Genomic DNA, 26,307 nt, shown 5'->3' on the forward strand with positions numbered 1-26,307 from the left:
TCAATAAGTGTCAAGTGTCAGTGAGGCTTACTATTATCTCCATGTTCCTGTGTTTTATCGCCTGATGTAACATTAAAAATACATTGCTTCATTCATTGTGTCTTACTCAAAGAGATTGCCAATTCCCAGTTGTAGGTGGTTTTACTAACTTTTCTTAGCAGTTCTTAGTAGTTTTATTTGTACTTTTTTGAAATTTATTTTTATAGTTTGTGTTATCAATGAATTTAACAAAAATATTTTAATAATAATAGGAACGGAATAGGAATAACAAATTTGTTTAATAGAAATCAATTTACATTAGCAGAGGGCTAAATGTAACTACTTTTGACAATTTCCTTCTAAAAATGCTACAAGGATTTGGTTATGGCAAAACACACACAATATAGAAATACTGTATTTATTAAATGTATACATGAGAGATTAAATTAATATATACCTCAATGTGCTTGGATTACGTAAAATAAAACTAGAAATAACAGCCATCTTATTTACCTTCATTCCTATCACAGACAATGTTCCCGATCGGAAAAATATTATGATTGTTACAAGATTCATCAATAGGTATATACAAATATTTTAGTATAATTACATGAGGGAGATGTACATACAACTTAATCAGAGGATAAACAGCTTATAGGTTTAAAAATGTGAGTTTTTGATTGTGCAAGCGGCATGAAAATTTAATATTTACACAGGATTATTAAATTAGGTACCACAAATTTGGATACAAAAGTAGACATCCCATCTATATGAATCAGCTGTTGCCAGTTTGTACTGGAGGAAATAGTAGCTAATATGATGACGTAGGTGCTTTTTTTACTTATTATTTCTCTTTTAATTTTGCAAGAGTTGGTGTGTATTCAAAACTCTATTTGCTCTGCCGGTAACTGATTGACATAAGTACTTTTCTTTTTTTAATCTGGGCACAACTTGGATATATTGTCCGGGATGCCTACATTAATGTATTCATAGTCAAAGCTTACGTTATATAATAAACATACAATTTCTTAGTGTTTTACAGGAAAATAAAAAAAAATATATATAACACCATGATGCATGTATGCACCAAAAACAGTGACAGTTCAAATGTTAAAATGAAGAAATACTTTCGAGCTAAACAGAAACCACTCGATCCTTTTTACTTAACCCTTTAAACTTTCAGTTAAATATGCATTTGTAACTTTGGTAAATTGAAATACAAATCCAATTTTATACTTGATAAAATTTGTTAATCACTTTAAAATAAATTTGGAGGTGCTTACCTCATTTCTAAGTAAATATTTCTTTTACCAAAATTAAACACAAAGATTAATTTGAATTTGAATTAAATAAAATTTTTTTCCCTGGAACTGTGCATGTTAAAATACTTTCTTTCCCGTTCAATAGAAATAAAATGAGGCAGCAAAAACTGTTCAGTCACTTTAGTGATATTAATAAAAATAAAATAAGAAAATTTCAATAATTCTTGAGAGGGATATTCTTTACACATAAATATTGAAAAAATGTGTTTTATAACAAAATGTGATATTACAGACTTAAGTATTGATGCAATAAAGGTAATGTTATTATGTGAGCTTATTAAATGTATAATGTAGATGATTTTTTGCCATTCAAACTATTCCATAAATTTAATTTATCAACTCGCAAACTATGTGTGATGTAAACTATGTTAAAATTTATTTTCAATGGAAAAATAGACCAATACTGGAATTTTGCCTCTAAAACATGTACAATAGTTTTTTTTTTTAATTTGGTTTAAAAATAATTAAAGTTTGAGTCAAACTGAAAGAAAAAAAATATTTTCATTCAGTTTAGGTTCAAGGTAATCTGACCTTACAGAAAAAGCTAAGTAGACATTTTCATCAAAGTACAATATCAATTTACAAAACTCGATATAAAAATAAATAGCTATGGCAAAGATAAATATTTTAAAACTAATGATTGTAGAGTTTAAAATTAATCAAACCCATAAAGACACTTCTTGCTAACAGATATAAGAATTAGTTTAAACAAATATAATAAAAAAAAATTAAATTAATTAGTTTACAAGATAAATTCATACAGTTAACGATACAAACTGGTTAGTAATGTTGATTTGTTTTAAAATAATGTAGACTATTTTAAACATAAACTTTAGCACAAGCTAAAACATTATTTGGACAGTTTAATGTGAAATTATATGTGTGTAATTTCCAGACGACAACATAAAAACATGCAATAAATTAAACCACACAGTAGTTAAAATGATCAATTCAAAATATGATATAACACTAACAATAGTTAACAAATATTTACAACTTTTAAGCCATCACTTCACTTAAGTATAAAAGATATGTTCTATAGTGTTGCCTCATTAACAAATTCAAATTGTATTTACTGTAGGAAAGTAATATACATCAATAATGCTTTTGAAGTTATAGCACCGAATTCCACTCAGAGCCAGAAATAAAATCCAATAAGAAATTTTGCTCAGGGATTTATACATAAAGCTTTAAAAACTAAATTTTTTTATATTTACTGTACCATTAAAAATGTTATTATTTCACCACAAATTCGGCTACATATCTGAGCTTTACAATGCAAACACTAAATGCCGGTGGCCGTAAATGGTCAGTATCTTCCTTGGGAATTTTCTATTCGGCAATAATTATTCCTGAAACAGAAAAATGTATATATGAGTAAATATGTTCAAGTTCGGAGAATTTTTTTGGGTTTTCTCCCAGTTCACACAAAAAAATATATAAGCTTAATATAAAATTTTGTTTATTTCGCTTAGTTTCATTAATTTCTGATATTTTACGATTTTTAGATTTTGAAAAAAATAATCCCATTAAGAGGTATACATGAATTCACATTTACTTGTTCTCCGTGAAATTCTACAACTTTTGGTTAAGTTGCAAGCCAAAAGCTTGAATGGTTACTACATGAAGAGCTGTCAAAAACAAAAATAATTTATAATCTAGATTTTTTCAAAAATATATTTTTTTAAACTTATTTTAACAGTCATAACCAACATGTTTGCCCAAAATAGTAATGAAATTTCTTCGAAATGTAATATTCTATCTATCAATGCAAGTTTTATCAAAATATCTTGTCAATTTTTCAATCTAAAGGTCAAAATGTTCAACAGATACACTGAAAACCTAAAAAAAACCTATTTTTACGTACAAATAGAAAACAAGTGAGTTAAGGACATATGCTTATAGGACATTTTTTCCTAGTTTTAATCCAAGGAACCATTTCCCGAAGTTTGTCAGGGTTCCCGTGAATCACCCTGAATATAAACGTGAGGTGCTTAGTGTTTCTGATGATCCTCGAGATATTGGAGCAATTAAAAGATGCAAATGGATCGGGTCATTCTCAGATATATGGAGTTGGAAATGTGATATCTAAAATAAAAAATAACTGTGAAGCTATAACAATTATGTGTATGTTTGACGGTAAAGATGGGTGTTTACAAGGAAACCATCTGAAAAACCACTAAACCATAAATAGAAATATATAGAATACATTTAAGGGCCAGTTGCTGAGCTCCGGATCTATAAGTTCTGGACTTATTGAGTCCAGGACTCAAATAAGCTCTCGGATCTAAATCGTCTTGCTGAGTGGCGGATCTATCTCTGAAACTCCAGGATCTATAAGTCCGGACCTATTTGAGTCCAGAACTTAAAGCAATAAAAATTGAGGGAATCGTAGAGTATTTGGCGTTGTGATGTTGGCAGTGGGTGATAGCCGGCCGTGCCGTGCCGTCTGCTCCCCACCTCGTAAACTAGAGATTAGTAAAATTTTAATGTTAACTGTTATTATAATCATTACTATCCTACATTATCATTCTTGTTTGGTTTAGGTGTATTTAAAAATATATGTATGATAAGGTCATGTTGAAAACTTCTGAGTTAAAAGTAAAAACAATTTGTTTGTTGTTTTGAATTGCTTTTATATTTAACATTTTAAAATGGTTCTTTATTTTTACATGCAGTATAGGCTAAAATTTATTTCAAAATCATTCATTTGTAATTTTGGTTGCGAATAAAGTAAGTTGAAATACATTTTTATAAAAAATAAAATAAAATAAATAGTGTTGTAAATGTTACAACAAAAGTACTGTAATCGCGTTGTTCCCATAAATTATTATAAAAAAAATCTGTTTTATAAACACCAGGTCTGTGTACAATGGAGGAGAGGAGTTGAAATTACTTTCTTGATATTATGGTAATGATGTGTTGCTTTAGCAATTAAAAATCACAAAATCAGGAATGACACGCTTATTTTTACCCATTATTTTAAACACCCACTTATAGTTTTGTTGCTACTGTCACATTTAATCAGTTTAAAGATTTTAGAGTAATTGATTTTGAACGTAGGATGAAGTAAATTCTGAAATTTCAAAAGCTCAAGCTCAAGGGAAGAAAAATCAAGCCTAAGCTTTTGAAATCCCAATTAATCGTCTGGGTAGGCGAGTAGTTATAGTACTCACCTTCGAACTGGTTAGATTCCAAGCGAGATCGTAACTTGACCCAATTGAGTTATTTGGGTTAAAAGATCAACGCTAGAAAGTAACGAGACCGAGTTTTTTGACTATTCCCTTACAAAAAACTTTAAAATTGCCTACAAACAAGCAAAATTAAATTATATAATAGATTGTTGATTTAATTAAAATCCTAAAACCAATCCTGTACTGAACATATTGGCTGCTGAAATACATTAAAACAAATACCTTTTGCTAAAGACTTGTAGCATTTAATGAATCGGTGAATATTGAATAAATACATGTGTTTACACTACAACATCAATGATATTACTAAGAAGAGGAAAGTGTATGTAAAGTTCACCTTCACCAATCAAAAATAAAATACTCAAATATCAATGGATTTTTCTGATTTTAAAATTGATTTTCTTCTACTTGGTTGTGTTCTATGACTTTTTCTATGTTTCCATTGTTTGCAAATCGGTTATTTCAATGATTGCTCAAGAAATGTAGCACAGTGTTATTCAGCTTTATTTTTAGCCTATATCAAATTTTCTAGGATTTCTCGCTCTTTTCCATTGTATTAATTACACCAACCCAAGTTTCGTCTACAGATGCAATATGCCAAAGAATATCACCTACGTACAATCTCCAAGAAGTGGTAAACAGGCAGAAACCAACCCATACAATGGATATAAGTTAACTCCATAAGAAATAATTTTAAAAGTTACTGTGATATTGGGATTTTCCACTGGTTTGGTAATAGAACATTATATTTCAAAACATGACACGATGCAGAAGAAAATCAATTTTAAAATCAGAAAAATCCATTGCAAATACTAAATTCAATAAATCACAACTTAAATATTAACAGCTGTTGCATTAAAAAGTAGTGTAGACAAACTAAAAGTAGTGTATATGGTCGTAATGTAAACAAATCTGAAGCAACTCTAAAGGCTTCTGGGGTAGAGCCCCAAGGGAATTTACCTCTTTCCTCTTTTGATGGTTCATTTACAGACCAATACCTTTCTTTAGAGACCCCTACCAAGTTTTTACGCCCAGCCGTTCTCTCAAATTAGCTGTGAAAAAACCCCCGTTTTCCTCCATAAGAATAACATTGGATGGGAATTTAAAGGCCACGGGGGCAGAGCCCCAAGGGAATTCACCATGTTTCTCTTTTGATGGCTCATCTACAGACCAAGACCTTTCTTTAGACACCTCTACCGAGTTTCTACGCCCAGCCGTTCTCTCAAAATAGCTGTGACAAAGAAAACCAGTTTCAAATTAATATATAGATAATAGATTGTTGATTTAATTAAAATCCTAAAACCAATCCTGTACTGAACATATTGGCTGCTGAAATACATTAAAACAAATACCTTTTGCTAAAGACTTGTAGCATTTAATGAATCGGTGAATATTGAATAAATACATGTGTTTACACTACAACATCAATGATATTACTAAGAAGAGGAAAGTGTATGTAAAGTTCACCTTCACCAATCAAAAATAAAATACTCAAATACTACAGACTCAAAGCAATACAGGAATACAGCAATACAGGAGCAACACAGCAAGAGAAAAAAACATTGTTGCAAAAGTGAGTGGATAAGGCAAGAAAAACATAATACGTCAACAAATATTCTTGGATTTCATTAACATTATACATAAACAAATACTTTAAATCTTAACTTAGTTTCTGGCATAAAATACAAGAGGTATTTACTAAGAATCGGTTTTGAAAACTTTTGACTAGGCCTATATCTTTAGACTTTTCTTAACTCTATATCTATGTATTTGATATCCTTGTCATTAAATTATAGTGTTAGTTATAATCTAACATTTTGTGAAAGTTGTGCATAAATTAAGATCATCAATGTGCTCCATTGAGACGATGTGAGCTAGTTTATCTGATAATAGGGTCATGTAACTTTATATCATTTTGGTTTGGTGTTGTCTTCACTTCATTTTGTTTTGGACTAGCCACTCGATCATGATTGCAGTTTTTGTTTAAATGTAGGTGTATCTTCTCTTTCTTGTAATAAAGAAATATGCGTTTTTGACAATCTTACGAGATTTGAAAATTGTATTAGGCTCCGAAACTATAAATTTAATAGACAGTGGATTGACGACGTAAAAGGTACAAACAATTGACCTTATAGTCATTATCAATCATTGGCGGCAATTAAATGATGCAAAGGAGGTATACTTTAGACAAATCTTTTGATAAAAAATGTGCATGAAATAACCCTTGGAGGCAAAAAAAAATTCCAATCACTTCGGCAATCTCTGGCCCAATCCTCCACAAACATTTGTCAACTTTTGGTGCTATCTTGTTTGAAACTGGTAAACACTTAGTCCAACCTAACAAATCTTTTTTATGCCTAAAGTGGTTTACCAAATGTAATCAATTTTTTTGTTATCATTACCGGTTAAATACTTTTAAGACTGTTATTAGTTTAAAGAAAGGACTATTATAAATGTTATAAGAAGAATGACGAATTACCTGTACATTTATCTGTAAACTCTGTACGTTATGTGCTAATAAATATTATTTTAAATCTAAAAAACCTAGTTTTTACATAACCCAAACCAAAAACCGCCAGATAAACAGATACCCAAAATAAGCTGTTTAGGCACCCAAGCTTCACACATCTTATCTCACCCATCATTCAGAGTGCTGGTCGATTCTAACGTAACCGTCGAAGTCGTATTGGATGAAATATTTGAATCTGAATCATCAGAATTAGGGTCAGTGGGAAAATCTGATTTTTCACTTTGCTCTGATAATACACCACCAGCCAAAGATTTTACGTCAAGAATCTCTTTTTGAGATTCACCACTACAACTTTGATTTCCTTTATCATATCCGTCGTCAGGCTTAGAATCCCTCCTCGTCGGGGTTTGAGTGTCTTTGTCCAGACCTAAGACTTTATCTCCGCTCAGTTTGGAAGTGTTTTCGATTTTTGACAAAGCGTCTATCTCACAATTGCTGGAAGAAAGAGGTTCTTTATTTCTAGAATTTGACTAAGGTGTAAAACAATAATTTACACTAAAGAATTACCGTACGATGCCTTTTCATTAGCCAAGTGCAGAATCCTAACGTTGCTTAAGAAGTGATACCTCGTATCTGCTGATTTGATATTCTGCATATTTGATAAGTTTGACAATTTCTTTATCAATTCCTTTTTTTAGGTTATCTATTTTTTCTTGTCTCTTTCAACAAGAAATGTGCTTATTTAATTAGGTCAAAAAACAAAATAACTGTGTCCTCCTCTATATTTGTGTAATAAGAAGTAAAACAGGAGTGTGTGTGCAATTCCTATTAAACTCACTAATTCTCTCAAAACTTCCACCCAAGCCGGACACGTATATTTAAGGTGGGCCCTCCCACTGGCTAAACCACACATTAGTTAGTAAGCTTAATATGGATTGCACACATACGGGAATTGAATCCATGCATGTAGAATGACTTGTCTGTGCAACTCGTTAGTAAAGCGCAATGTCACCATCAGCCAGCTGAGACGAGTGCCACTAAAGACTGAATGCAACTCTGGTGCTCGTAGGTGTGATTCAACGATTTACTTAAGCATCAGTGGGTTAGTGCAGGGCTTCCATGCAAAAATGGGTAGATACGGGGTATTCATTCTTAAGCAACGATTATTTTTACTATATTTGAGTTAGAATAAGATTTGAAAAAGAACAGAAATTATATTAACAAATGTTGTAAGTAAAAAGTTACGAAAACTGTAGTTTATGTTTTTACAGGTTGGTAACTGTTCAGTCTGATCATTATTAATTTAATCAAAACTTTCACGTTCAAACAAATGATTCTAATGTTCTTTAAGAAAAAATCTGTACCTTTTCAGTGAAAATTTATAGTAAACTCATTTGTGATAAGCATAGTGGTACTTTTTCTGTTATGAGAGGTGATATTAATTTATTTAAAAATATGAGTAATAAAAACCTACAATGTATGGTTGTTTTTTCTTTAACTAAATAATTACTACAAAAAGCAACCTAGATTATTATTATTGTGCCTAGATAATTTACAAAAAGAAATACATAATTTGTCTTGTTATTTTTCAGTTTTTGAGATCATTCAGCAATTTCCGTGATTTCAGTGACTAATAACATTGTCTTTACACAACCTTTATAACAAAAACTAACTCATTCAAAGTGAAATGAAACGTCAAGACACAAACGGACAACACAGTGACTTACGTAGTCACTGTATGCTGCCGTATTTACGACACTCGTTAATGTTGTGGAAGGGATCGTTAACGTACTGGTCAGGTCGGTTGAGGTAGTTGTTCAGCGCTGCTTTCAGACGTTGTCCAAACGTCATGTACTCCAAGTCGTTAGCCTGGGCGAAGTCAAAGTCAGCAACTTCTATCGTATATCTGAAACATAGTGAGATTAGACAGACCATTGGGCTTTCAAACATTTTCCTGTCTATGTTTTGTCTGTCAAAGTAAATAACATGGTTTTAACTCATCCTTCTATAATTTTTTGCTTCAAACAACACACAATCATAGAGAATTGATTGTAATTTGTTTTGCAATGGATGTTGTTTTGTTACAGTAAGATTACATGATAAGCTAATATCTCCAGCTTTGTGTTTAAGGACATTATTTGCAGAAATCTTTTGGATAAGAAAAATGCCCTGATACCTATCAATAGCCTTTTTAACCGACTTCCCCAATACCAACAAAAGGAGGAGGTTTTTTAATTTGTTTGTGGCGATGTTTTTTTTCTATGTATGTTCACCAATTTCTCTGTGATTCTTTTACCAATCAGCGTGGTTCCACCACCAAAATAACCAGAAGAGTTTCTATTTGGTCCCATATATATATTATGTTTAAGTGTAATATTTGTTTCAGTGAAAAATGCTGAAAGCCACAAATATTCAACATTTATTTTGTTTTTATCTGTGCAGAGAAGGCAATAAATAATAATAACATTCCTACAGCTGTTAGTTGAAACCATTTAAATGAAGCTACAGACAATTCATGAAACAGTTGCTTCATATTGACTAATAAACTATTTCTTGCCATGGAGCCTAAATAAATTACATTGAAAAAATGCATTTTGTTTTGGTTACTATAAAAAAGGTATTTTAAGGTTTGACCTGATTTGTGGATACAGTAATTCTGTTTTTAGTATTGAATATTCTGACTTATAAAAACATACATGTTTCAGTGAATAGATGTATGATATTGACAAATAAAGGTGTATTATGAAAACCAAAGCATTTGTAAAACAGGTCTAAATATAAATTAAATGCAATTATTCCTTACATGACCTATGAAATGTGAGAGTGCATAATCGCCAATCGTCTTAAAAGTGTTAAATATTTTAATTACTAAACATGCATTTGCAGATGTGGAATGTTTATTAAATATTCTCTACCCAGTTGCTATATCATATTATATCAATACCATTACGCCTGCTTCGGAAAGTCCTAGAAGAAGCTGATTTGCAATTTCGACTACATCTTGAGCAAACAAAACCACCTACCCGGCTTACACCACTTTTAGCTGAACCAATCTTTCATATATCTATTTTCCAAAGGTAATATATGTGATAACAACCAATTTTCTACTTTTGAGAGATTTTTTAGTGCTGGTAGCTGAGGAATAACTTTCATATTGTCCCAAAAGGCTTGAGACGTTAATGTATTTCTATTTCTTTTTATAATGTAGAAGTACACAGATTGCACGAAAAGATGATGTCTGGCATTTCAATGTCTCTAGAAAAGACATTTAGATTTTCATTAGGCCTAATTTAATGGACAACTCTTTGTTTTTTAAGGAATATCTAAAAATGTTTTATTTTTATACCCATTGATTATGTAACCTGAACAGGTGACTCAAGCAGTTTTAAAATAATGATTGTTCTGTGGCACTTTTGGTTGTTTCAAACAGTTTTGCTTATCAAAAAACCTCAAGTAATTAATATATAACAAATTATACAGTCACTAAAAATCATGAAATAATTTATTTCTGTAAAAAATACAACCGACTTCAAACGCTCTAAAAAGAATGAAATAATTTCAATTAAGTAAACTTTTGTATTAGTCAAGCTCACGTATTTCAAGTCGGCGCGGCTCTAAATAAATAAATAAAAAGGCCTTTATTTACAAGCGAGTTTCATATACATGATTTTCAAACTTACTCAAGTCAAACTAAAACTAAACTAACCTAATATATACAGAAATTTAATATACAAAAAAACTACAAAGAAAAAACATTTACAATTTACATTTGTTTTTATGCATTGCGGCCCTGAATGAGCCATACGATTTGGAGCTCTTTATGTCCTGAGGGAGGCCATTATACAACTGCGGGCCAAAATAAGAAAATGACTTTCTTCCAACCTCAAGCCTCACTTTAGGAAAGTGAAGCCTGCGGTCGGAACGAGTACCACGCAGGCAGATCTCCCCCCTGTACTTAAGCCTCTCGCTGAGGTACTGAGGCTCTCCCAGCGTGAGCACTTTGTGGACCAGGCAGCAGGTCAGCCTCCTGCATATTTCATCCATTGGGATGAGCTTTGCAGCATCTCGGGAGGAGGACACGTGGTCAAAGCGGTTAAGGCCAAAAATGAACCTTACTGCAGAATTTTGAATTCTTTGAACTCTTGCCATATCCTCCTTAGAGATGCTGTTTCCATATGCAGGAAAGCAATATGTAAAGGCTGGGAGGACCAAGGACCGCATGAGTTGCATTTTGGCATATTCTGGCAGTAGAGTTTTAAATCTGCTAAGACCTCTCAGTCTACCCACTGCACGTTGAACTGCAGATGTGACATGGTCAGAAAAAGAGAGGTCTTTGTCAAGTACAACACCAAGTGTGTTGACAGTGTCGCAAACAGACAATCTCATGCCATCAAGGGTGATTTCTATAGCAGATTTACTCAATTCCTGCATCATAATGTTTGGTCCAGTATGCATGACTACACACTTGTCAACATTCAATCCAAGGCCATTCATGACAGACCATTGAAAAATGCTGTGCAAATCAGCATTGATGAGCCGGATTGCTTCTGATGTCTTGTCTGGCTTGTATGACAAGTGTAGTTGGCAGTCATCAGCATACAAGTGTGCCGTACAATATTCTACACTTCTGGACAAGTCAGACATGTACAAATTGAACAGCACAGGTCCTAAACAACTACCTTGAGGAACACCACGCAACTTGCAAAGCGGATCTGATGTCTCACTCCCAATTTTGGTAACCTGCAGTCGGGACTCCAAATAGGAGAACTTTTTTATATTGTTGAAGTTTATTTAGCAATTCAATGTCTATATCATTACAAGATCCCATATTGACAAAATATTCATTTATCATATTAATGTCTAAATCTGGGGGGAGCCTACTATTTCTCTTACTACTTACAATCTCACAATTTTTTAAACAATTCCAGAACTCTGCAGGGTTTTCACATGAGGCAAGCTTGTTAGAAAAGAATATTTTCTTAGCCTCTTGGATCATGAAATTCAACCTATTTCTTATGGTTTTATACTCATACCAGTCTGAAGAATCTCTGGTCCTCCAATATTTGTTACGGTGTTTATTTTTAACAATTGACAATTCTTTAATTGTTTCATTTATCCAGGGAGCTTTTTTCCGTGTTACCTTCTTACAAACAATAGGAGCAACCTCATCAAACACTTTCTTTATATGATCAGTAATAAATTGCTCTATCTCATCAGGAGACTCTAGCTTGTACACACAATTCCAGTTAGTATCAGCAATTATGTTTAGTGCAGTATCTGCATTAAATTTAGAAAAATCTCTAAATGTGATTAGCTTCGACCCCCTTTTGTCTTTCTTACAATATATACAACAATATATTAGTTTATGATCAGTCATCCTCATTCCTCTGTGGTCAACTATGCTGGGGGTGTCTATGACTCCAACTCTTTCAATCTCGGCTGATTTGTCTACTATGATGTGATCAATCAATTTTGCCGAGGTTTCTGTCACCCTTGTAGGCTCGCTGACAATTTGTATAGTGTTCGATTCTTTCATCAGCCTACGCAAGTAATTTGTTTCGCAGGTTTGTGACAGCATATCAATATTAGTATCCCCCAAATAAATGACTGATTTAACTTCAACCGCAAGGTCAATAAAAAGGGAGCGAAACAGATCCGAAAGGCGAGTGTACCTTATGTAGGAAGGACGATAAACCACACATATACCAAACTTACTCCCTTTGAAACTCACCACCACACAGAGATGCTCAATACCAGGATCGATGAAATCAGGTAAGTCTCTAACTGCGAATATGATTAAAATAAAATATTGTGTGTGTATTTTGAAAATCAATCAATTGTATCTGGATAAAATAAATATATAAAAAACATACTGAACTGTTTTGTTTATATATCAAAGTAAGTACTTTCTTGAATTTTATGTTTACTTCAGAATGAATGCATTATGAAAATAACACACACAATTGTTCTATATGAATAGGAAAATAATTTATTTTGCTATTATGATAGGGAAAAGAAGCTAGTTTGGTATTAAAACGTTACTTTACCATGTTAGAAACATTTAAATGCGTTATAATCTTTTTAAAGATGCTCGTTAATACCACTATAATGCCGATCTCTGATTACGGTAATAAAATAACACTTAACGCATAACTATGAAAAAGACATGCAGATTAACAACTTTAGTTATAGATAGTCACCTGCAATATGGATACCCTCTTTCAATTTTGTATCAAAAATCATCATAGAGCCGCGCCGACTTAAAATACGTGAGCTTGACTAATACAAAAGTTTACTTTATTGAAATTATTTCATTCTTTTTAGAGCGTTTGAAGTTGGTTGTATTTTTTTACAGAAATAAATTATAGATTCTCTAATATGGTATTTCCACTAATTGTCACTAAATAGAGACTTTTTAGACGGTTCTCAGTGATCTGGTACTGCTTTCCAAATGTACCAGAATCAAGAGAGAGATGCTGTAAAATTTAATTTCATTGTTTAATATCCTTTGGGTCCCTAAATCTGAATATAGGCTCAAATGGTTTAAATTAGCTATCTCTGTCATATGTTTGTGTTATGTGTTTATTTCAATGGTTCTGACAGACCTAACAAACTTGAATTGATGACTAGATGTTTTTGTCATTTTTGAAGATGGACGCTAGTGTAGTCTGATACTAATGACATAGGATTTCTTGACAGAGCTAAGTAATTTAAACTATTTTCTGGAAAACCTACAGAGAAAGGGGAACCTGAACTAAAAGGGTTGAAGAAGTGTATCAGCTGTTTCACTTGCACTATTGTTCCATGAGTAGATTTTATTTTCAATAGTTAACACAAAACTCCTCTTACCTATGCCGGCTTTGCATGTAGTAGGCAGCTCCGAAGATTATCAAGATGACAGCTATCCCTGAACACACCACGGGAACCACGATCACTGACAATTGGGGGTGCTTTTTCACTGAAAGAATTACAAGTATAAATACTGTTTTTAATTTTATCTTTGACTAGCTGTGTGCCCGTTCTACGGACGGGGATCTTGTAGTCAGTTGAAACCTTCTTATATTCAAAACAGCAGTTGGTTTGCATATTTCCAGATATGCTGGAAAAACCATTATGGGACATATAAACCTTCGCAAATATAATATCATTCACGGTGAGAATCCATATGTTATATCCAATTATTAAACTAAAAAAAAGCTTTGTAGATCCATGGGGCATAGCCTAAAGGTAGGCCTATAATTGAAAGTTACTTTCCACACTGGTTACAAGTAGTTAAAATACTACCTCAAGCTCACCATTGAACACTTCATTTCGGGTTGACATTTTAATTTTTCTGTGAAACACAGAGAAATAAGGACATTAATGCTTTACCAACAGACATACGACATACACACACAAATACAGAATTTAATTAGGGCATTTGCTACGCTTTAACCAAAGCAAAGTTCATATACAATTAGTACCGTATTTGAAATCTTTGTTAGTGTCATCCAATTTTATCATAATCATATTTACTTGTCGTGCAGTGATAATGCCGTCTGCGATAACAATTTATATTTGCTTAATCCAAAGATGACCCGTAATGGTGTCTAAATGACGGCATACTATATGAAATGAAGTACTAAAGACAATTTAAATTGGTAATTTACAATACACAGGCCACAAACTAGTATATATAAACAACGTAAAGCATAAACAATTCATTATGGTTTGCTTAACAAATGTTTTACTCAAATGTGTTATCATTTTCATAGCATAAACTAACATTTTGGAATCCAAACAGGTAGGCCTACGTACCCAAGAGATGGGCTATGGGCCTATTGGCTGTATGGTCCAGTGATTGCAGCACATAGCAGTGAGTAGAAACCGAAAGTGACACATTGGCAAAGCGAGTTTAGCATCATCCGTAAACCTCTGTTACAGTAACCCACTGCGTTTACACAACCACCATTGAAGCGCCGTCAATGAGTGGAAACCTTGTTTGTAAGCTATTGGCGACGATGATTTAAAAAATGTAAGTTTCCCAGCCCTATACAACACTGATTCGCGGTCTTTTTCCTGGTTATCAAAACTCAAGAAAATTTTGATAAACAAAGAATCTCCGGTTCGTGACCTGGATGATGCCTAGTTATTTAATTTAATTTACGGTAACACGGTACACTTGCGATTAATTAAATCCGTTATGTAAGGAAACCTTTTAAATCTCACTTGGTTTGGATTTGCTTACAAAAAGTGATCGGAAATGGTTGCGGTATTTGTAAACAACATTTAATGTAAACGTAATATCATTGACAACTAGACAAAATCATCTTGATCCAAACAGCTATTCGTTATTTCATAGATGACGTACTTTCCAAACAGATGATTAGTATTTCATAAATGACGTATGTGATAAACATTGGGAGAAAGCTTGAAAAAATCTCTCAAAAAAATGGGTTTTTGGACGTCCGTCATTTTATTTACAAAGTATTGAGGCCATATTTTATTGGCTAAAGACTCTCTCACTAATCCAGTGAATCTATTAAAATTATTTGAATCTTGATACCGTAGGTACTTTCGATTTTCGGGAGAAGGCCGTGTAAAATGCTTTCTGGGTCGTGACAGACAGACAAACAGAAATAATCGAGATAAGACTTGTTTCGGCTTCTTTAATGTATAAAACGTAAAAATAACAAAAAAATATATAATTCTGAGCATTGTACAGGCAAAACTCTAATTTTATTAATAGATGAGAACACAAATTTGCAAACTACACAAGAATGGTTTTGGTAACTAAGTTATTGCTAACTACACTTTCTAAGAAAACAATATTAAATTCCACAGAAGTGGAATGTAAGTGCTGTACGTTATGTTGGCACACCCAGCAAAACATGTAATTATTTATCTGAGAATTTTTCAAGGGCACAAGATGTTACATTTGTAAAGATGGGTTGCAGATATTACCTCCATTTTTCTAAATATTCACAGATGGGTAACCGAAATATCCGCACCATTTTTTTTTTAACAAATTTTTCAGCCTATAATAACAAATGACTATTTACTAAAAAAAAGGTAATACCAAAACCATTCTTGTTTAGTTTGCAAATTTGTGTTTTCATCTATAATTGTTTTATTTAAGACCAAAAGAGTAAAAATATGTTTTACAGTGGGGTTTATTAGACGTCTTCTTTACAAAGAGATGAAAATACACAAAATGAAAATAGACTTTTTGTTCTGGGTCAGTATTGCCTTCAAAATTTCAAACCTGAAGATTGCCGGTTTGATCTTGAACAGAGTCAAATTTTTTTAGATAGTAAAAAAACCAGGGTTTAAATCGTTCTCTAAAAGGAGTTCAAAAGTGTGAATGCTAAATACTAGGAACAACAAATAAATAGTAACATTTAACCACTATATTTATGCTATAAATAAGAGGTGGACCATCTTAAAACCGATGACCAATCGTTCCTATTCAATATCACACACCCCATCTGTGGCTGATATCTGATGATACATTAGCAGTTACACTCACCCTCGTATATATTTACTCCCACCGGAGTGACTTTGTGGGACACGGAGTTGCTGATGATGATCAACACTGTGTAAGTACCAGGGTAGTGGATGTACCGCGGCAGCATCAACTGGCAATCTGCAAATATTCTATAGTCAGTACCAAAGCGGTTATTAGGTTAGAATCTTGTTAGTGTGACATATTGTGTGTAAATATATATAGCAAACAAATTAAAACACCATAGCTGACACACAGAACTACACTCCAGGAACCTAGTGGCACGAGCTAGTGGATATAATAGCTCCATACAAGGGCGCCGCCAAAAGTTTTACAAGAGGGGGGGGGGGGGTAGGTGGGTTACAGGGAAGTTCTTTGGTGTTAAAAGTTGACGTTTTGGCCATTTTTGCATGTAAGTCTTTCTTGACAATATTGCCCCCAGAGAATCATACAATAACTTAAAAAAGATTAAAAAAAAGTAAAATAGGCTACTCTAACATATTTATCAGGTACAACAGTTTTTAAATTATCTAACAAGTATAACACTCTAGACAACTTCTTACAGACATAATCAACATGGGAAGACCAGGATAGATCACTATCAATAAGCACACCTAAAATCTTTACAGCCTTGTTTTCCACTACCTCACAACCTATATTCTTATTTTTTGTTAGGCAAATAAGATTTTGTGTTTTGTCTACATTTAGAACTAGGTTATTAGCACCAAACCATACACCAGCTTGCTCCATTGTTTTATCTACAGCTATCTTAAGACTATTGTAATTTGAATGTACAGTTAAAAAAGTAGTGTCATCCGCAAACATTGTGGTTGAGGATTCCTCAATATGAAGTGGCAAGTCATTAACTGACACCAAAAAAAGCAAAGGGCCAAGAACAGAGCCCTAAGGCACCCCTGTCAAAACTTTAGTACAGTTTGAATACTTTCCTTTTACATCTACATATTGTGACCGACCACTCAAATAAGAGCAAACAGACTGAAGAGGACAACCACGGATGCCATAGTGCTCCAAAAAATCCACATACAATTGTTACAGTTGGAGGAAATGATGCATGCTTAAGGTATTTTTTTTATCTTTCACCTTCTACCTTTTTATGACTTTTCATGAGGGATGGAAAAAATTGTAGCATCAATGTTGAGGACACAACATCAAACCTTCCATCTGAGTTTCCCGCACCCCTCTTCGTTAATTTCCTTAGGTAACTCTTTTACAATATAGGTGAGAAGCCTTGTATGATATTACAATTCAGTAAAGTCAGGACGCCTTGACCTTACGCCTTTACGACGCCCTTTAGGATCAGTAAAATTAATAATTTTGTTGAATTTTAAACATCTTTGTTTCTGTCAATATTCATATAAAACAGTCAAACGGAAGTAACATTCATGCATTCATTCATACACCAATTATTACCCATTATATAAAGATGTTATACTGTATTTTTTTCTAATTACTGTAAATCAATTTGTTTTCATGCAAAACTTTTATTCTCTATCTTTAGACTTATTTAATATCCCCAAAAACTTCTTTAAAAATGTAGGCAAGATGGCTTGTGTATGTTTTAACAGATGCTAAAAAATAAAAATCTCTAGAACCAGTCTGATTTGTGCATCAATAGTTATGTGTCATCTTAGTCTGACCTTTCATTTGTTTAATGTTAACTTGGTGATTGACAGTATAAAAATGTGGTAAAGAAATGATAATGTAGTGATGAATTGGAAACCCCACAAAGGTCACTCTTATACGATGAATCATAATTGGTGTGGTTAAAGTTAACTGATAATTGTTATCAATTATTACAAACCCAGACAACAGTTTGTAATGTGTAATGTGCAATGCATTACTCATTCAATAAATTATGAGTAAATTATGAGTAATTTGTTTGTAAACTATTTGGAAGTGCAAGCATTATCTTTTACAACTGTAATGCGATGTTTCTTAAACTAATTTGTGCTATTGGAATGTCAATAATTTATCGTTTTAGTCATTATTGTTGTCCCAATTATGTATAGTTATAGGATAAAAGAACATAAAAAACAAGTTTTGTAGAGAAGACAAAAGTCCCTCAACACTGCTGGCCTGAAAGTCGTAGGATGAATTTTAAAGCTGCTAAAATTGTCCACAGGAAACTTAATATTTCAAAAGAAAACCTAGCCTCATACATCAAATAAGCTGACCAACAACAAATCAGCCAACCATTAATCAGAATCCAGCCGTTATGGCCAATCATTGAATTTAAGGATCTAGGGAAATTATGTTTTGGGAGTGAGGAAAATTAAAACCCCTTTTCTAAATGTATACACCATAAAGCAAAGCCCATGAGAGTCATCAGAAAAATATGTAAATACCTTTTAAAAGACTATTTTTAAAAATTTTCACTGCTTTTAAAATCACTTTGCCATGTTGATTGTTTCAGGCAGATGGACAACATTTAAAAATATTGTAGCAATCGCTTTGGCCATTTTCAGTCACCATCTTGTGCTGGCGTTTCTATTGAGTTCGGCTAATCTTGTTTTGTTACTATTAGACTATAATATTGTTTATTTAAATGTTGTAGTGGCTACTGACCACTTGTACATTAAAATTTTACATTTCACACACAATTGTTTTATTTACCTTTTGATTTTAGCTATTCATTTGCCTTACTACACAATTACCAATATTCATATTTCACATAGTTATATTATTTATTTAATTCATCTCTCTTATTACAGAATTTACGTAATTACAGTTATTTTTTCATCTGTAGTTTGAAATGTTTATATTCCAAAGCTTTTGTGTGCCTACTACGCTACTACACAGTTTTCTTGTTGGTGTTTTCCAGCTTAAAACATGATAGGCCTATACATCTTTAACCAATCATCATGGAAGATTTTAAAAATAATATCTTTAAAACAAATTGATTGATATCCCACCTGTTATAAGTGTCTCATGGTTGCACGTCTCATTGCCTGTGACGTTGTACTCTCCCACCATCACTTGGAAGCAGTATAGGAAGGGAGCCGAGCCGTTACACGACACTGACAAGTTCAGAATGTCTCCGTGTTGGAGCCAGTTGTTGCCTACCCAACTAACACTCGACACAGGCGCTACAAAATAATTGTCAGTTTACAAAAGCTTTTATGATTAAATTCAGGAAAATAAAATATAGTTGACTTCCTGTTACCGCAAAAACATCAAAATAACAAATCTATATCTATAATATATATGTATATTAGAGGTGAGTAACTCCGGAACGAACTACTCCGAAAGAACTACTCCGACTCCGGAACGACAAGTCCAACTCCGGCTCTTGGATCGGAGTTAGTTCCTCTCGGAACTAAAGATAGTCAAGAGACCGTCATTGGTTAAGATACATTATGTTATAAATTAGAGGTTTTTGTAGTAAATAAATATTTAAAATTTTTTGAAAATCTGTTTAAAATGAATGTAGGCTATAATGAACAGTAATCGACTAATGAGAGGGGAGCAGCGGAATACCAAACATCACAAGAATACGACTGGAACGACTCACTCACTGCCCTACTGTTTTGTCATTCCTCACTCCACTAACTATGGTCCTATCCTAACCTAGCTTAATCATTATTCGTTCCGCTTGTTCAATAACGATTACTGGAATGGAACCAGGAACTATCATCCAGAGGTAATGCGAAGAGGAACCATGGACTGGAACTATGAGCTCTGAACCAAAATGGTTGGTGAATGATGGGTGAGTGAGTCTGAATGGAAGCGCTAAGCGCTCCTCACTCCGAAAGTCCGGTGTTCAGCGCTCTTCTAAACGGAGTTGGAACTACTCCGCGGAACTAGTTCCGACAACTCAATAACTCCGGAGTGAACGACTCCACCAAGTGAACGATAATTCCCATCTCTAAGTATATACCCTATGGACTCCGAAACCGCTTGACAGATTGTAATGAAACTTTCAGGCATTATTCAAGGATGGTTTGTGTGAAGTTTGGTGCAGGTCCGTCAAAAGGCTTCGCCCCAGAGGGTTTTAAGGGGTCCAATGACAGACTTTAGGAACTACAATGTTTACAAATAAATATAATTTAAAAACATATGTTTACTTTCACCAACTGTTTTGTAGGTGTGAATAATCACAACATTCTGTATTAGTCATGATTTGAAATAGTGCCACACTGTTTCCACAGAATGCAGCACAGAAAACTATTTTACTTTTGGATAGGTCCAAATATATTAAACCTCAACCGCAGCACACCTGTGCACTCAACAACGTTTAAATTCGCCACTATTAAATATGTAAACATAAAAATAAAAAACCTTTATCAATATTTTTATCTTTTGTTCTATACCCACACAATCTAACATAGACAATTAAGTGAATAATAATCGTGAGTGCTATCTCAGGTATTCAAATGCCTCCCAATTTGTCATCAACCCACCACATTACTGACATTAAAAGAATGAACTCCAATACAGTAGAACCTTACTAATCCGACCTCCGATGGTCGACTCCTCGCTTGGTCCAACCGTGACTGTGCTGCCAACACAATAGGCTTCCGCTAACATAATCTCATTGTCCAAGAAAAATACCTAGAAAACTTTATTAATTATGTTCTTTTAGTCTAATGTGTTGAAATTTGTTGTATATTTAACCATTTCTGCCCATTATTAATAATAAGTAGCCTCCCACATCATTGTTTTTTGGAAAATCACGGTTCATTTGACAAAAATAAAATGGAAGCAAAACAAAGGAATGTCGATCAAAGCTTCAAGGTCAAGCTATCCATTTGCACTGACAATCGTCTGCTCCTTAGGCCTACACATGACACATCTGTCTGCTGTGCGATTGCCTATTGCTATGTCACAACATTTTGTGATTGGGTATATGGTAATCATGACAACTTTAGTAGCCTGTGATTGGGTGATTAGTAACCATGGCAACTTGTTGAATGGGTGGCGGTGGATGAAGAGAATCTCAAGAAATAATATAAGAACAAAGAGAAAGAATAAGCAATGTTTTTATGTCATTGTTATCTATATCGGTGTATTTTACGATTGTTGTTATGCTATAAGTAGGCTACTATTATTTTATACTTTTTTTAAGCGTTATCTAATGTTTTTATCGACATTCTTCTCTACTGAAACAGCGTAGCAGTAGCCTATGACAAGCAGTAGCTTACTAGACTTTCTTTGTTCCGTTTATTATTTTACTGTACAACGTTTGGCAATTTGTTTGTTTGAGTAAAAGTTTGAAAAAGCTGTGATTTCAAACATTACAGTTTTTTTTACTGAACCAAGGTTAATGTCATAACATAATTACTATAATTGCGCATTAGCCTACTAATTGTATTTTTATGATGTAACTTAATATGCAAATTAATTAAAGTCCATTTAGGCTGGTTTTATGCACCGCGACAGTCGCGAGTCATGAGTCGCGGCACGACTCAAGTTCTATTGAGTTAAATGGGAGCATTTATGCACCGCGACAGCAACAAAGTGTTGCGTGAGCGACTCGGCGATCTCTAAATACCCGCGACAGGTTTTAGAATCGCAACTTCAAAAAATGTGTCGTAATGCGAAACTTAAATCCACCCAAGCTGTGCAACAAAACCAGACTGGCGATAAAAAAAAATGACACCAAACTTGATTGAAGCAACAATCATCATAAGTTTAAAGGAGAAATAGTCTTAATCCCCAGAATACCGATGAATTAATCAGAATTACCCTTTGAATTCAAGCGACTACAATTTCCTTTGCGTCTTGCTTTCGAAATCACCATTATAAGACATAAAAGGGTTTTTTTACCCTGACTATCGCCGGTTTAAATTTAGAAAATGCATGCTTTTCTACATACAGCTGTATGTTGCGTGCTCACGAGGTGGTAGGTACGCCTAAAAACTTATATATTTTATACACCTAATGAAAAAACAAAAAACACTGTTTATCCACTGGTAATTTCTTTACATAGGAAATTCGCTAACAGTCCTACGATACAGAACATTTACCTGTCTATGACAATCTCATAGATCTCTCAAAAAAACTGAATCTACTAATTTACCATCTCTAGCCTATGTAGGCCTAAGTTTTACAAACTATACTTTTTGTTTTGTTTGGATCTAAAATTTCTAGAATGAAAACTACAATCATGACTACTCACCGTGAACTAGGCACCGAAACAACTTCCAACTGCTCATTTAAAAACTTACTTTATTTGAAATTCCATCCTAACATATTGGGATTAAGTATCTATAATCAGTGTTAATAAGAAATGATACACTCGAGTTTAACTACCAACTCACCTTTAACATCCACCTTGGTAGAAAAGTATCCATACGTCTTCTTCGGATCCGGAGCTATAATTGAAGTGTTGAGACAAACATAAGGGAGAATTGGAATCTCAGAAACGTTCGTTCCAAGCTTCAAGTTAGGCTGCACCAAAGCTGTTATGTTATTGGAGGGTTTGACTGTCGTAGTCGCAGCTGCGGTTGTAGTGGTGGGGGGAGTGGACGTAGGTTTGTCCGTCGGTGCTATCGTAGTCGTTGGAGCAGGTGTGGTAGGAGGAGGGAGGGGTTCAAAAGACGCCACAACCAACGCTTCCACATGCCTAGAAAAATATATTTTTTAACAACTTCACTCAGTTTAACATTGTGTCACTAGTATTATTTTAAGTTTGTCAAAACATTTTCTTGAGAAATTGTAACAATAACACCATTGAGGCACCATTTAAAATCCTAATTTCCGCTCACTATTCACTTGAAATACTATAACAAACAGTCTTATTGCAGGAAAAATCTGTCAAATTAATTAAAATTCATGCCAATTTCTCTTTTATAAATTAAGGTTAAAATTTTTGCACATAACAGTAATGTAATACTTGTCTTACAATTTTTTTCTTTATTTCATTGATTAATTTTAAAATTCATATGATTTAACATGTGCCTGACAGATGACCAGTCATTAGTCTCGATATTTCATTAAAAATGTCTTTGTTTTTAAAGTTTTATGTGCTTATTAACTGTGATCATTTTCCTTTCCCGAACACATGATGGTTGCTTCTCTTAAAGCATGAACCAGCTGAATTAGTCATATTGTCTTAGATCGTTCGACTTAAGCTCAGTATGAAGGATGAGTGTAGGGTGAGTGGCGCGATCTTGTAGTCTTGTTAGCGACTTAGGTCAACATGTTCCTTGGACACAGCTGTTAATTAACCCTAGCGCTGGCAAACGCCAGAAATACGGCGAGAACGGCCGCGGCCGAAATGGCAACGCCGGATATACAGCGCCAATGCAGGTGTTACGGTAAGCCTATGTCTAATTTTTTTTTTTTTTTTTTTTTTTTTTTTTTTTTAGTTTTGTTCACTTTTTGGGGCTACTGTTGTAATAATTAAGTTGATAATACAAACCAGAGTACCCTGGAATTATATATTATATAAGTTGTACGGTTTTGTATATGACCTGGGTTGGATGATTATTTGGTACTAGCGCGGGGGTACAATCGACATAGTAATAGGGCTATCAAACAAAATACACAAAATAAGCTATATAAACTATATATTTTTATTTTTGGAATCAGCACAAAATTTACCACAACTTTACAATTTACCTTATGATGATAAGTCTTACATGCACTTAGCTATACGACGGAATATAAAAACATTTTATAAAAAAATTAATAAAGCCTACAATTTGGAAAAACTAAAAACACCTATATTATTGTTCTTTGTCTTATTCTGAACAAAATGATATATAACAATCCATAGTTATGTTGCTATTTCTAATTTTTTTTGATGGTTTAAAAATGATATTACATAATCAATAATATCCCTATGCCAGTACAGCGTTACACTAGTGCCAGCTCTAGGGTTAATAGCCCATTTAGCTAATGGCAACTAAGGGACCTATAGTTTATAGTGGAATCCGAACCACATTTTTTCCTTGTAATTAACGAATTGGTCTAATTATCAGGATAGTACTGCGGATAGTCGTAGTAGGCTACTCACTAGTGCGGACGCTAATCCACACCAGGGAGCATCGCATCCACAGTGCATGCCTATAAATATCCATAATTTGTGACCTCCTAGTAGCTGGATTACAGAACGACGCCACCCGTCCCAGTTATTTTAAGAAGCATGACTATTTTAAAGTGCATACCTTTACGTCCACAGTTCAATAGTATGGTCAAACTCACTACATGTTTCACCTATACATAGGCATTGTCAAGTGTTTCATCCAATGCAGACTTCTCAAGAACCTTCAAATAAATACACATATACGACGACACATTGTACGACAAAACATTTAACAATTAGTATGCCTACTAATAACCGGTCGCGGAACGGTAGCAGACTCATTTATTTAAATGTTCTTGACGAGTCTGCAATGGATGAAATATTCTTGATGGATCACTTTACAATGCCTATATGTAGGTGAAACAAGTACATAGTGAGTTTGACCATTCCTATATGTAGGTGAAACATGTATGTAGTGAGTTTGACCATTCCTATATGTAGGTGAAACATGTACGTAGTGAGTTAGACCATTCCTATATGTAGGTGAAACATGTACGTAGTGAGTTAGACCATTCCTATATGTAGGTGAAACATGTATGTAGTGAGTTTGACCATTCCTATATGTAGGTGAAACATGTATGTAGTGAGTTTGACCATTCCTATATGTAGGTGAAACATGTATGTAGTGAGTTTGACCATTCCTATATGTAGGTGAAACATGTATGTAGTGAGTTTGACCATTCAGTTCATGTTCAAGTTCATGTCCGCGCAAACTAGGAAAATCTTCACGATTTTGTCATGTCGGAAGAGACGAAGATGATGTTTTTCGCACTTGCGCAAAATGTTAACTATTCCTCTGCGGCCATAGGAGACATTCATGATTCTACCGTGATCGGAGGAGACGAAGATGATATCTCCGCGATCGCGCATGATGTTCACTATTTTGCCGCGAACGTAGAACATGTTCACAAAATTTTTGTGACATTTTGGCTGCAACTTCAGATTTTCTATTAAGTTGACCTGATAATAGTATATCAATTAATACATTTTAAATTAATTATTTCCAACCTGATTTTGATCAACATTTTTACTCAACCCTAAATAAATTACAAATGTCAGACTTATTTACTTAGCTACAGTAGTCTCCTAGGTCTTTTTTCCGATCGGATTATTATGGAAAGTAAACGTCAATTCATCGAGCTGAAGCAATACCACGTGTATTTCTTATACCAAAGAATCAGAATATAGAGGGGCCACTCTATAGAATATAGAGCTGCTGGGGGCCTCATCGATTCGAAATACGGCCCTGGATTACCCATTAACCATATCAAGTTATCATTCCTATGGATCAGTTAAAAACAATTTTAAGGAATGTGTCTGTAACACTTAATTAACATCAGCACACCCAAACATAACCAAGATACTCAAACCAAAACAGGCTTAAAGATTTTACCAGACAATATGTCTACTAGGCTAGCACAACTCAAAGTCATTGATATTGCCTGTACAACAATTACGAATACTTACATAGTTTGATCGGCATCGTTTGTGTAGTTATACTTGAACGAAAGGTCTGACGTTGCGCCGTAGTAGATACAGCTGACGAACCAATAAGCGACCACCGACGTAGCTTTCTTATCCAGAAACGATTTATCAGGCTCGGAGAAGTAGATTGTATGTGTTACTTCTGTGGCAGAACTGACAAAGTCTTCCGTCACTGTTTTATTGTTCTGCGTCATGTTCATTCCGCCGTTGAGAAGTGCTACAAAATATTGTTGCTGTAATAGTTTATTCTCAGACACATGGTCAGTAAATAAAGTATACTTTACACCCAAATGACCAAATCCATTCTTGGCTTAAAATAAAAA

At 33.7% G+C, this 26,307-nt stretch overlaps 1 protein-coding gene across 3 annotated transcripts in view; it reads right to left on the minus strand.

The window, feature by feature from the left end:
- Window positions 1–381: 381 nt before the first annotated feature.
- Window positions 382–26,307, minus strand: part of LOC128999558 (uncharacterized) — a 34,743-nt gene continuing 8,817 nt past the window's right edge. Inside the window, exons 4-11 of one of the 3 annotated variants that reach the window (XM_054426131.1) lie at window positions 25,967–26,201; window positions 22,731–23,035; window positions 19,383–19,556; window positions 16,474–16,590; window positions 13,815–13,923; window positions 8,758–8,871; window positions 7,134–7,460; window positions 382–2,653 (exon numbers count right to left, since the gene is read on the minus strand). In XM_054426131.1, the coding sequence (XP_054282106.1) occupies window positions 2,611–2,653; window positions 7,134–7,460; window positions 8,758–8,871; window positions 13,815–13,923; window positions 16,474–16,590; window positions 19,383–19,556; window positions 22,731–23,035; window positions 25,967–26,201 (1,424 nt within the window). In that variant the 3' untranslated portion in view covers window positions 382–2,610. Of the gene's footprint in view, window positions 2,654–7,133; window positions 7,461–8,692; window positions 8,872–13,814; window positions 13,924–16,473; window positions 16,591–19,382; window positions 19,557–22,730; window positions 23,036–25,966; window positions 26,202–26,307 lie in introns of all 3 variants that reach the window. The other 2 variants (XM_054426132.1, XM_054426133.1) reach the window with 2 other exon arrangements.

The sequence above is a fragment of the Macrosteles quadrilineatus genome, unplaced genomic scaffold (assembly GCF_028750875.1).
Source record: "Macrosteles quadrilineatus isolate MER2022 unplaced genomic scaffold, UCM_ALF_1.0 Scaffold_8__2_contigs__length_117827958, whole genome shotgun sequence".
In the NCBI taxonomy this organism is placed as follows: domain Eukaryota; kingdom Metazoa; phylum Arthropoda; class Insecta; order Hemiptera; family Cicadellidae; genus Macrosteles; species Macrosteles quadrilineatus.